At 45.0% G+C, this 13,579-nt stretch overlaps 1 protein-coding gene across 4 annotated transcripts in view; it reads left to right on the forward strand.

Annotated features, from left to right (window-relative positions):
• LOC109869785 (glycogen synthase kinase-3 beta) overlaps nucleotides 1-13,579 on the forward strand; it is a 56,704-nt gene that overhangs the window by 37,799 nt on the left and 5,326 nt on the right. For 2 of the 4 annotated variants that reach the window (XM_031799664.1, XM_031799675.1), the window contains exons 3-8: nucleotides 480-563; nucleotides 9,709-9,819; nucleotides 9,910-10,040; nucleotides 10,221-10,327; nucleotides 10,487-10,584; nucleotides 11,098-11,205. In XM_031799664.1, the coding sequence (XP_031655524.1) occupies nucleotides 480-563; nucleotides 9,709-9,819; nucleotides 9,910-10,040; nucleotides 10,221-10,327; nucleotides 10,487-10,584; nucleotides 11,098-11,205 (639 nt within the window). The remainder of the gene's footprint in view (nucleotides 1-479; nucleotides 564-9,708; nucleotides 9,820-9,909; nucleotides 10,041-10,220; nucleotides 10,328-10,486; nucleotides 10,585-11,097; nucleotides 11,206-13,579) is intronic. The other 2 variants (XM_031799680.1, XM_031799670.1) reach the window with 1 other exon arrangement.

Genomic DNA, 13,579 nt, shown 5'->3' on the forward strand with positions numbered 1-13,579 from the left:
TACTCTTCCTCTGTGTGTGGCTACTCTTCCTCTGTGGGTGGCTACTCTTCCTCTATGGGTGGCTACTTGTCCTCCTCTGTGGGTGGCTACTCTTCCTCTATGGGTGGCTACTTGTCCTCCTCTGTGGGTGGCTACTCTTCCTCTATGGGTGGCTACTTGTTCTCCTCTATGGGTGGCTACTTGTCCTCCTCTATGGGTGGCTACTTGTCCTCCTCTGTGGGTGGCTACTCTTCCTCTGTGGGAAGTCTTGGAGTCTTCTGTGGACTTCGAGTTCTTCAGACTGAGGGCAAATAATTATCTTACGATCTTTATGATTTTGTTGAGTAAAATCTGTGCTGTGTCTGTCTGTAGTTGACCTGTATCTAACCTGGTTCTCTCTCTCTCTGCTGCTGTTGACCCACATTTGTCTTGTAGTTCTCTCATGCTGTATCCTGTTGTAACAGTAAATAGTATTGACTGTCTGTCTCTCTCCCTGTCAGAACCGCGAGCTGCAGATCATGAGGAAATTGGACCACTGCAACATTGTCCGCCTGCGCTACTTCTTCTACTCCAGCGGAGACAAGGTCCGTTTGTCTCTCTGTCCGTCCATATGTCTGTCTCTGTCTCTCTGTCTCTGTCTCTCTGTCCGTCCATATGTCTGTCTCTGTCTCTCTGTCCGTCCATATGTCTGTCTCTCTGTCCGTCCATCTGTCTGTCTCTGTCTCTCTGTCCGTCCATATGTCTGTCTCTGTCTCTCTGTCCGTCCATATGTCTGTCTCTGTCTCTCTGTCCGTCCATATGTCTGTCTCTGTCTCTCTGTCTCTCTGTCCGTCCATCTGTCTGTCTCTGTCTCTCTGTCCATCCATCTGTCTGTCTCTGTCTCTCTGTCCATCCATATGTCTGTCTCTGCCTCTCTGTCCGTCCATATGTCTGTCTCTGTTTCTCTGTCCGTCCATATGTCCGTCTCTGTCCGTCCATATGTCTGTCTCTGTCTCTCTGTCCGTCCATATGTCTGTCTCTGTCTCTCTGTCCGTCCATATGTCTGTCTCTGTCTCTCTGTCCGTCCATATGTCGGTCTCTGTTTCTCTGTCCGTCCATATGTCTGTCTCTCTGTCTGTCGCTGTCTCTCTGTCCGTCCATATGTCTGTCTCTGTCTGTCTGTGTCTCTCTGTCCGTCCGTCCGTCTGTCTGTCTGTCTCTCTTTCTGTCTCTCTGTCCGTCCATATGCCTGTCTCTGTCTCTCTGTCTGTCTGTGTCTCTCTGTCCGTCCATATGCCTGTCTCTGTTTCTCTGTCCGTCTGTCTGTCTCTCTCTCTGTCTGTCTGTCCATCTGTCTGTCACTCTCTCTGTCTGTCTGTCTGTCTGTCTTGTACAGTGCCTTCGGGAAGTATTCAGACCCCTTGACTTTTTCCACATTTTGTTAGGTTACAGCCTTATTCTAAAATTGATTAAATAGTTTTTTCCCCCTCATCAATCTACACACAGTAACCCAGAATGACAAAGCAAAAACAGGTTTTTAGACATTTTAGCTCATTTATGAAAAAAAAGTAACAACTGAAATATTACATTTCCATAAGTATTCAGACCATTTACTCAGTACTTTGTTAAAGCACCTTTGGCAGCGATTACAGCCTTGAGTCTTCTTGGTTATGACGCTACAAGCTTGGCACACCTGTGTCATGACGTTGGCCTGGGGGTAGGTTTATGACAGTCATAAATACCTCTTCCCCCCTTTTTCCTCTCTCTACCCTACTGATGTTACATTTGAAAACCCCTTGGTTAACATAGAGATTCTGGGAACATCAGAAGGTGGGGGGGGGAAATGAACTATATTCTGGTAATCCGACCAATTGAACATATGCGGTGGTACTTAATGAATATGCTGTCAGTTCGGTTGTCATCTGAGACATTCTCATCAATGATAAGATGACATAAACTCCACAGTGGAAAGTCTACACATCAGAGTTATCGGATTCACATGGAATTGTTGTTCAATTTAAATGTTTGAATATGAAATTATTCGTGATGGGATGAAATGTGATTTTATCTTCTAAAATGTGAGATTTGGGTTTTCATAAGGTAGGGCTCTGCTCAATCAGTGGCCCGCCCCTGTGAAGGGACATGGGCTACAAAATATTTCAAACACGCCCTCCTCTCCCTTCCTATATAAAGCTTTGACGACAATATAACCTCCTGTTCCGAGGATGTGAGGACGACGGTCCGATGTCAGAATGGTTCAGATAATAACTACAGAATGAAGCCAACATCAGCGTAAGCTTTAGCGAATGGTATGAACTTTTAACTCTCATTCACATTCCAGAAGTGATAACTCCTAGCCGTTGAGTTAGCAACAGCAGCTGCAAACACAGGTTAGGAAGGAACAGACAGAGTATCCCGTCTACCACACAACGGCGTTACTACAACGTATCCAAAATACCAGCTCAGACATTCTTCAAAGGACTCGGTTGGGCAACACGGCCTTCCATCTACCACCAACCTACCGAAGCGCAGCTCAGAGTAAATATTTATTGCATTTTCCTTTTCCAAATGGGCGGTAATTTAGAATGCATAAGATACTGTATTTACGATAGCACAGCTTCGCCCTTTGTTCCTGAGTCTTCCCGCTCTTTCACTCAAACCCAGCCCCTTTTCTTTTGTGTAACAAGCTGTCATATCTGTTCCGACCCGCTAGGGACGTTTTCCTTTATAACGTAATTTGTAATCAAGTTATGATTAATTATGTGTATGTGTAATTCTGTGTGATTAGTTAGGGATTAAGTAAATAAATAATTAAACCCAATGTTCTATTGCTGATTCAACTTGTTAGCCAGGGTTCGTGAAGATAACCAAGAATTTACAACTTTCAGATGAGACTGAATTAAGGTGACGATTAATATTGACTGCTATTGATGTAAAATATTACTAGGTCTTTAAGAGTTTATTCGGAAGATAACAGCTCTATAAATATTATTTTGTGGTGCCCCGAATCTCTAGTTAATTACATTTACATGATTAGCTCAATCAGGTAATATTAATTACAGAGAAATTATTTTATAGAATAGCATGTCATATCACTTAATCCAGCATAGCCAAAGACACGACACCTGTATTTGGGGAATTTCTCCAATTCTTCTCTGCAGCTCCTCTCAATCTCTGTCAGGTTGGATGGGGAACGTCGCTGCACAGTTTCTTTCAGTTCTCTTCAGAGATGTTCAATAGGGTAGAAATCCAGGCTCTGGCTGGGCCAATCAAGGACATTCAGAGACTTGTCTCGTAGCCACTCCTGCATGGTCTTGTTTGTGTGCTTAGGGTCATTGTCCTGTTGGAAGGTGAACCTTCGCCCCATTCTGAGGTCCTGAGCGCTCTGGAGCAGGTTTTCACCAAGGATCTCTCTGTACTTTGCTCCGTTCATCTTTGCCTCGATCCTGACTAGTCTCCCAGTCCCTGCCACTGAAAAACATGCCACCACCATGCTTCACAATGTTTCTCATGGTCAGAGAGTCTTTAGGAGCCTTTTGACAAACTCCAAGCGGGCTGTCATGTGCCTTTACTGAGGAGTGGCTACCGTCTTGCCACTCTACCATAAATTCATGATTGGTGGAATTCTGCAGAGATGGTTGTCCTTCCTGAAGGTTCTCCCATCTCCACAAAGGAACTCTAGAGCTCTGTCAGAGTGACCACTGGGTTCTTTGTCACTTCCCTGACCAAGGCCCTTCTCCCCCGATTACTCAGTTTGGCCGGGCGGCCAGCTCTAGGAAGAGTCTTGGTGGTTCTAAACTTCTTACATTTAAGAATGATGGAGGCCACTGTGTTCTTGGGGACCTTCAATGCTGCAGAAATGTTTTGGTACCCTTCCCCAGATCTGGCCCTTGACACAATCCTGTATCGGAGCTCTACGGACAATTTCTTCAACCTCATGGCTTGGTTTATGCTCTGACATGCACTGTCAACTGTGGGACCTTATATATACAGGTGTGTGCCTTTCCAAATCATGTCCAATCAATTGAATTTACCACAGGTAGACTCCAATCAAAAATACTTATGTAAGTAAGGTATTTTTGTTTTTATTTTGTATATGTAACGGATGTGTAACGGCTAGCTTAGTTAGCGGTGGTGCGCGCTAAATAGCGTTTCAATCGGTGACGTCACTTGCTCTGAGACCTTGAAGTAGTGGTTCCCCTTGCTCTGCAAGGGCCGCGGCTTTTGTGGAGTGATGGGTAACGATGCTTCGTGGGTGACTGTTGTTGATGTGTGCAGAGGGTCCCTGGTTCGTGCCCGTGTATGGGCGAGGGGTTGGTCTAAAGTTATACTGTTTTGTGTAGATTGCTGAGGATTTTCTTTATTTAATCAATTTTAGAATAAGGCTGGAACATAACAAAATGTGAAAAAAGTCAAGGGGGCTGAATACTTTCCGAAGACACTGTATGTCTGTCTTTCCATATCGTTGTCTGTCTCTCTCTGTCTATATGTCTGTCTTGTGTGTCCGTCCATCCGCCTGTCTGTCTCTCTCTGTCTATATGTCTGTCTTGTGTGTCCGTCCATCCGCCTGTCTGTCTCTCTCTGTCTAAATGTCTGTCTTGTGTGTCCGTCCATCCGCCTGTGTGTCTCTCTCTGTCTATATGTCTGTCTTGTGTGTCCGTCCATCCGCCTGTCTGTCTCTCTCTGTCTATATGTCTGTCTTGTGTGTCCGTCCATCCGCCTGTCTGTCTCTCTCTGTCTATATGTCTGTCTTGTGTGTCCGTCCATCCGCCTGTGTGTCTCTCTCTGTCTATATGTCTGTCTTGTGTGTCCGTCCATCCGCCTGTCTGTATCGCTGTTTGTCTGTCTGTCTTGTGTGTCTGTCTGTCTGTCTGTCTGTCTGTCTGTCTGTCTGTCTGTCTGTCTGTCTGTCTGTCTGTCATGTTCCCTCTCTGAGTATTCTGAATATTCATAACACATGAATGATTCAGTTCGTAGAATCTGTCATTCACATGCTGGCAGGAGGATAACTGGCAAATATAGACCACACTCATGTGCCCAATATGTCAGAGTGCACGTATGCAGCATGCACAGTGCCAGGGCCATGACACTGCAGTAATGGATACTCCCACTCAGGAAACCTAGTCTGGACTTGGTTTGGGATGCCCATGTGTGAGGCTGAGGGAGAGACGCTGGGGCAGAGGGCACTGAGTAAAGGGGTTGCCTGACCAAAGGCCACTTGATCATTTTAGGAACCACCACGTGCAAGAGGGCCTCTCGTGAGCCTCACTCTTCTCCTCTTTCTCTCCTCTCTGACGTCTTTTCCTCCTACCCCCTTCACTCTGTTCTAATTGTGGATAGCTGGCATAGTGTGATTGGTATGGGGATTATAGCTCTGCTGACACGTAGGAGGAGAAAAGACAGGCAGAGAGGGAGAGAGAGTGTGTATGCAAAATACCAGTCAGGTCTGAAGATGGGTCCTGGTCAGATGCCTCATGTCTAGTGTAGAGTGCAGTGCCAGTAGTAGCAGACTAACAGTTGTGTTAGCTGTTAGTAGTAGCTGTGTTAGCTGTTAACAGTTGTTAGCTTTTAGCAGCCTAGTTGCTGTGTTAGCTGTTAACAATAGTGGTAGCTTTTAACAGCAGTGATGGCTCTAACCAGGAGTGTTAGCAGTAGCAATAGTGTTAGCAGTAGCAATAGTGTTAGCAGTAGCAATAGTGTTAACAGTAGCAATAGTGTTAGCAGTAGCAATAGTGTTAGCAGTAGCAATAGTGTTAGCAAGTAGCAATAGTGTTAGCAGTAGCAATAGTGTTAGCAGTAGCAATAGTGTTAGCAGTATAAATAGTGTTAGCAATAGCAATAGTGTTAGCAATAGCAATAGTGTTAGCAGTAGCAATAGTGTTAGCAGTATCAATAGTGTTAGCAGTAACAATATTGTTAGCAATAGCAATAGTGTTAGTAGTAGCAATAGTGTTAGTAGTAGCAATTCGAGTTATGTGGAGTTATGTAAGGTCTGGAGTCTGGACTGATTAAACACTGTTCCAGTTCACTCTTTACGCACTTACACAACACACGTCAAACACAGTGCGAGTTTAAGTGCTCTAGCACACAGTGGCACCGTGAGATCACGGCATGCCTCTAGGTTTGGCTAAGCCGTGTCTCGTGTACAGTTGGCAGGACTGAGAGGTGTGTGTGTGATCAGTGCCCAGGTACAGAGAATGGGGGAGGAGAGGTTGTGCAGACGGGTACCAGTCTGCAGCTGGTTGGCAGTGCCAATATCTTTACATGTCTTTGACAGTATACCAGGCGTATGCTTTTTAACAGTGCACTAGTCTTCCGAGATGATTATGTACCCAGTGTTCTGACGTACGTTCTAGTGTGAATAAAAGTGTTCTCAATGAGTGCTAGTTATCTCTCTCTCTCTCTCTCTCTCTCTCTCTCTCTCTCTCTGACTCTCATCTTTCTCTCTCTCTGACTCTCATCTTTCTCTCTCTCTCTCTGACTCATCTCGTTCTCTCTCTCTCTGACTCATCTTTCTCTCTGTCTCTCTGACTCATCTTTCTCTCTCCTTTCTCTCTCTCATCTTTCTCTCTCATTTCTCTCTCTCTCGTTCTCTTTGACTCTCATCTTTCTCTCTCCCTTCTCTCACTCACATGCAGGATTGGTCACATGAATACTGTAGCAATCCTCACTATATGAGCCACGTTACAAATCCCACCAAGTGGCTTAACCATATTGGCGCGATGCGTAGTGTGTTTGCCTTTCACGCCAGTGACTTAGGTTTGCTTCCCTACCCTGGGGTTCGTTACAATACTTATAATATGCATTAACACCAATGTTGGGAAACTTTAGTACAGGCTCTATGTTCCTCCAGGAACCAAGAGGATTAAGTGAGTTAAGTAAGTCTCTGCATTAGCTGGTAAAGGTGCAAGGTTTAGCTGTGTTATTGAGAGGAAGTGCCTTTGTAGTGAAGCAGGAAGTGAGTCATCACTGCTGTTAGGCTAAATATAGCCTAACAGGACGGAGTCTCCCTTTCTCTGTAAATCCTACTGCTACCAATAAAGTATGTGGAAGAGGTGTGAACACCATCACCTTTAACCTGTATAAACCAGGCTGGATGACATGTCTTTTGCGCGTGTGTGTGTGTGTGTTAGAGGTCGACCGATTATGATTTTTTTTTTTCAATACCGATACCGATTATTGGAGGACCAAAAAAGCAGCTGCCGATTAATCGGCCGATTTAAAAAAAAAATAATGACAATTACAACAATACTGAATTAACACTTATTTTAACTTAATATAATACATCAATAAAATCAATTTAGCCTCAAGTAGATAATGAAACATGTTCAATTTGGTTTAAACAATGCAAAAACAAAGTGTTGGAGAAGAACGTAAAAGTGCAATATGTGCCATGTAAGAAAGCTAACGTTTCAGTTCCTTGCTCAGAACATGAGAACATATGAAAGCTGCTGGTTCCTTTTAACATGAGTCTTCAATATTCCCAGGTAAGAAGTTTTAGGTTGTAGTTATTATAGGACTATTTCCCTCTATACCATTTGTATTTCATTAACCTTTGACGATTGGATGTTCTTATAGGCACTTTAGTATTGCCAGTGTAACAGTATAGCTTCCGTCCCTCTCCTCGCTCCTCCCTGGGCTCGAACCAGCAACACAACGACAACAGCCACCATCGAAGCAGTGTTACCCATGCAGAGCAAGGGAAACAACTACTAGAAGGCTCAGAGCGAGTGACGTTTGAAAGGCTATTAGCGCGCGCTAACTAGCTAGCCATTTCACTTCGGTTACACCAGCCTCATCTCGGGAGTTGATAGGTTTGAAGTCATAAACAGCAATGCTTGATGCACAACGAAGTGCTGCTGGCAAAACGCACGAAAGTGCTGTTTGAATGAATGTTTACGCGCCTGCTTCTGCCTACCACCGCTCAGTCAGATACTTAGATACTTGTATGTTCAGTCAGATTATATGCAACACAGGACACGCTAGATAATATCTAGTAATATCATCAACCATGTGTAGGTAACTGGTGATTATGATTGATTGTTTTTTATAAGATGAGTTTAATGCTAGCTAGCAACTTACCTTGGCTTACTGCATTTGCGTAACAGGCAGTCTCCTTGTGGAGTGCAACGCGAGAGAGGCAGGTCATTATTGCGATGGACTAGGTGAAAATCTGACAAGGTGAAAATCTGTCTTTCTGCCCCTGAACGAGGCAGTTAACCCACCGTTCCTAGGTCTTTGACAATAAGAATGTGTTCTTAACTGACTTGCCTAGTTAAATAAAGATTAAATAAAGGTGTAAAGAATTTTTGGGGAGGCAAATCAGCGCCCACAAATAGCGTGTGTGGGTGTGTGTGTGTGTGTGTGTCTATAGACTCTGCGTGAGAAAGAGAAAAGGGTCCAGACGGGTCTATTCTAGTGGACAGAACTGTTTCAGACTGCTGAAACAGTTCTGTTCAAATCAAATTATTTGTCACATATACATGGTTAGCAGATGTTAATGCGAGCGTAGCGAAATGCTTGTGCTTCTAGTTCAGACAATGCAGTAAAACCAACGAGTAATCTAACCTAACAATTCCACAACTACTACCTTATACACACAAGTGTAAAGGGATACAGAATATGTGGATACAGAATATGTACATAAAGAAATATGAATGAGTGATGGTACGGAACGGCATAGGCAAGATGCAGTACATGGTATAGAGTACAGTATATACATATGAGATGAGTAATGTAGGCTATATAAACATAAAGTGGCATAGTTTAAAGTGGCTAGTGATACATGTATTACATAAAGATGGCAAGATGCAGTAGATGCAGCAGTTTAAATGAGTACAATATAGGAATTCTAAGTCAGGTGAACAGAAGGACTTGAGTTCCTGTATGTTGTTATGATCATACCATGTCTCGTTAATCATAAGGCATACCCCCCCGCCCCTCTTCTTACCAGAATCCATGATAACACTAGCTCACCTGAACAGCCAGCTAGCTTCTCACGCTACACTCTGTCTGCTCAGGTTAGTTTGCTAACTGGCTCTGCTAGCAAATGGAACAGAGGGAGTAGAATGCAAAGGTTGAGTTGGGAAAGAAGGTACACTCATAGACCTGCCGTTTCACTACAACCTTCTTTGGGCATATCCAGAGGAATTGTGGGTAAAGTCTGAGCTCAAAGATGAAGAACGGATGGCATGTGACGTTACGGCAGGCCATCGACCTTCACTAATCAGATCATAGGAAAAGGAAGAGGAATAGTGGTAGGCTTGGTATAGGAGTGGGGTGCATTAGGGGGACAAATTACATCCTTTAGGGGTCACTGAGGCCAGACGAGCACTTCCTGTCTCCACCCAGCCCCCTTGTGCCCTTGGCAGGAAATGACATCACTGTCTGCGGTGGTGCGTCACGTCAAGAGGGTGGTGACGCAGGCGTGCTTTTCCTGCCCTCGGGGGAAACACTACACAATGGAGCACAGTACAGACACAGTGATATCATCACACAAACAGGCTGTTTCCTCGCTGTCACCACAGCAACCAATGCTTTCGAGAGAGAGAGAGAGAGGGAGAAGACAAGACAGAGACATGGAGGGAGTAAAGCATTGGCAGACAGTCTATGAGATGGACATGGGCATGCCAGAGTGAAGTGTCACTGATCGTCAAACAAGTTACATTGTCTGTGTGTGTTGCCTAACCTCTCCCCCCTCTCTCTCTTTCTCTCTCTCTCTCTCGCTCTCTTTCTCTCTCTCTGTAACAGAAGGATGAGGTGTATCTAAACCTGGTTCTGGACTATGTTCCTGAGACAGTCTACAGAGTTGCCAGACATTACAGCCGAGCCAAACAGACTCTGCCCATAGTCTATGTCAAGGTGTGTGTGAGTGCCTGTGTGTGTGCACACTATGTTGCCATCATGTGTATCCTCTGCTTTCCATTTCTAATGTGTGTGTGTGTGTTGTAGTTATATATGTACCAGTTGTTCAGGAGTCTGGCCTACATCCACTCGTTTGGGATCTGCCATCGGGACATCAAACCCCAGAACCTGCTGCTGGACCCCGAGACGGCTGTACTCAAACTCTGTGACTTCGGCAGGTCAGTTTGAACTATGTGAAAGAATCTGCAGTTCTCATTAGCTTTGATTGGCTAGGATGAGGATGATTATGGCAGTGATGTTAATGATCATGAAGATGACTATGATATTGATAACTATGATGATGATGATTGATGAGGAGTGTATGTGACTGACAGTGTGTGGTGATGTTGTGTCTCCAGTGCTAAGCAGCTGGTGCGTGGAGAGCCCAACGTGTCCTATATCTGCTCTCGCTACTACAGAGCCCCCGAGCTCATCTTTGGTGCCACCGACTACACCTCCAGCATAGGTGAGCTAACAGCTAACCGCTTACAGCTAAACCCCATTGAAATTCATATAAACCCTAGCATATATAGGCTAAATGCTAACCGTTTAAAGTCAAACTACACCTCTAGAGTTGGTATGCTAATCACGACATCTTCCTGTTTATGCTCCGCCCCCTCTACAGATGTGTGGTCAGCTGGATGTGTGCTAGCAGAGCTGTTGCTAGGGCAACCAATCTTCCCTGGTGACAGTGGAGTGGATCAGCTGGTGGAGATCATCAAGGTACTGATACTAGCCTGTCAGTTAGGATGTCTGTCAACCAAATCTCTCTATTTCATCGAATGAAAGTTGGCACAATCTCACCTGTCTCTCTCTCTCGCTCTAAATTGTCCATCTCTTCACTGCTCATGCACTCTCCTCTTTTTGTCATATTCTTCCCCTCATTTGTCTCTTCCTCCCCTTTCTTCCCCATCTCTCTCTCTGTCTCTCCCTACCTCCCCTCTCTCTCTCCCTACCTCCCCTCTCTTGCTGTCTCTCCCTCCCTACCCCTCTCTCGCTGTCTCTCCCTCACCCTCTTCTCTCTGTCCATCTCTTTCTCCCTACCTCCCCTCTCTCTCTGTCTCTCCCTCCCTACCCCTCTCTCTCCATCTCTCCCTCCCCCTCTTCTCTCTGTCCATCTCTTTCTCTCTGTCTCCCTACCTCCCCTCTCTTCCCCCTCTCTTTCTCCGTCTCTCCCTCCCCCTCTCCCCATCTCTCCTTTCCCCTCTCTTCTCCTCTCCTGTCTCTGTGCTGTAGGTTCTGGGGACCCCTACACGGGAGCAGATCCGAGAGATGAACCCCAACTACACTGAGTTCAAATTCCCCCAGATTAAGGCACACCCATGGACTAAGGTGAGTCAACAGGTACAGGAACTATTTTACTACTTTACAATCCACCCCCTCCCCTAGCATCATCTCTCTGTGCTCTCCTCGCCAGCATGCCAGGCATTCATCGCTGCCATCCCATATATCTGTACTCCCTAATATCCTAAATAAACCCCTTCACCTGGACACTTCATGATGGGCCCCACCTAGATTTGTAAGGATTGGATAGGTGTAAGCTATATGGTAACAGTTGCGTCTAGCCCCACTAGCTTCCTGGTAGGCTAGCTGGGGTTTCTACAATATTTCCTACAACCATCAGATTCTTTCTAATCTGCAAGGGCACATGAAGAAGTCCTCAGGTCAGGTCGGTGATAACCTCAAGAAAGGGAGTTAGCAAAGAGGACATTGTCACAGTATTTGAACAGGGCCCAAGTCAAATGGCAAATGAGCAGTGTTGTAGAGCAGGTCCTCCTGGTGTCTCCCTAGACTCCACCTTGTGCTTGTTCTCTAGTACTGCATCCTCTAGCTACCCAGTCTCTGTGCTGCCTGTCTAGACCAGGGATAGACAATTTCAGTCCTCGGGTTCTGATTATTGTCATACTTTTGCCTGAGCCCCAGCTGACACACCTGACTCCCAATAATCAACTAATCCTTATATTCAGTTTAAAATGCAAATAGTTCAATCAGCTGTGTTTGCTAGGGATGGGGAAAAAATGTGACACCACACCCCAGCCCCGAGGACTGGAGTTGCCCATTACTGGCCTAGAGTCTCTTACCCTGCTCCTGTAGGGCTGCGCTCTTTACACTTGAACTGGACAATCTATGGACAATGAGCCCTCCTCGTGGTTTTAACAGACGCACAAAGTTCAAATATACAGTCGTGGCCAAAAGTTTTGAGAATGACACAAATATTAATTTAATTTAATCTCGTAATTTTATCAAATATTAAGTCTGCTGCCTCAGTTTGTATGATGGCAATTTTTCATATACTCCAGAATGTTATGAAGAGTGAGCAGATGAATTGCAATTGATTGCAAAGTCCCTCTTTGCCATGCAAATGATTTGAAATCCCCCAAAAACATTTCCACTGCATTTCAGCCCTGCCACAAAAGGACCAGCTGACATCATGTCAGTGATTATCTTGTTAACACAGGTGTGAGTGTTGACAAGGATAAGGCTGGAGATCACGCTGTCATGCTGATTGAGTTTGAATAACCGACTGGAAGCTGCAAAAGGAAGGTGGTGCTTGGAATCATTGTTCCTCCTCTGTCATCCATGGTTACCTGCAAGGAAACACGTGCCGTCATCATTGCTTTGCGCAAAAAGGGCTTCACATGCAAGGATATTGCTGCCAGTAAGATTGCACCTAAATCAACCATTTATCGATCATAAAGAACTTCAAGAAGAGCGGTTCAATTGTTGTGAAGAAGGCCGTCTCCTAAAGTTGATTCAGCTGCGGGATCATGGCACCACCAGTATAGAGCTTGCTCAGGAATGGCAGCAGGCAGGTGTGAGTGCATCTGCATGCACAGTGAGGTGAAGACTTTTGGAGGATGGTCTGGTGTCAAGAAGGGCAGCAAAGAAGCTACTTCTCTCCAGGAAACACATCAGGGACAGACTGATATTCTGCAAAAGGTACAGGGATTGGACTGCTGAGGACTGGGGTAAAGTCATTTTCTCTGATGAATCCCCTTTCCGATTGTTTGGGGCATCCGGAAAAAAGCTTGTCCGGAGAAGACAAGGTGAGCGCTACCATCAGCCCTGTGTCATGCCAACAGTAAAGCATCCTGAGACCATTCATGTGTGGGGTTGCTTCTCAGCCAAGGGAGTGGGCTCACTCACAATTTTGCATAAGAACACAGCCATGAATAAAGAATTATACCAACACATCCTCCGAGAGCAACTTCTCCCAACCATCCAGGAACAGTTTGGTGATGAACAATGCCTTTTCCAGCATGATGGAGCACCTTGCCATGAGGCAAAAGTGATAACTAAGTGGCTCGGGGAACAAAACATTGATAATTTGGGTCCATGGCTAGGAAACTTCCCAGACCTTAATCCCATTGAGAACTTGTGGTCAATCCTCAAGAGGCAGGTGGACAAACAAAAACCCACAAACTCCAAGCATTAATTATGCAAGAATGGGCTGACATCAGTCAGGATGTGTCCCAGACGTTAATTGACAGCATGCCAGGGCGGATTGCAGAGGTCTTGAAAAAGAAGTGTCAACGCTGCAAATATTGACTCTTTGCATCAACTTCATGTAATTGTCAATAAAAGCTTTTGACACTTATTAAATGCTTTTAATTACACTTCAGTATTCCATAGTAACATCTGACAAAAATATCTGAAGACACTGAAGCAGCAAACTTGGTGAAAATTAATATTTGTGTCATTCTCAAACCTTTTGGCC

Source organism: Oncorhynchus kisutch, linkage group LG2 (genome assembly GCF_002021735.2).
Source record: "Oncorhynchus kisutch isolate 150728-3 linkage group LG2, Okis_V2, whole genome shotgun sequence".
NCBI classification, from domain to species: Eukaryota; Metazoa; Chordata; class Actinopteri; order Salmoniformes; family Salmonidae; genus Oncorhynchus; species Oncorhynchus kisutch.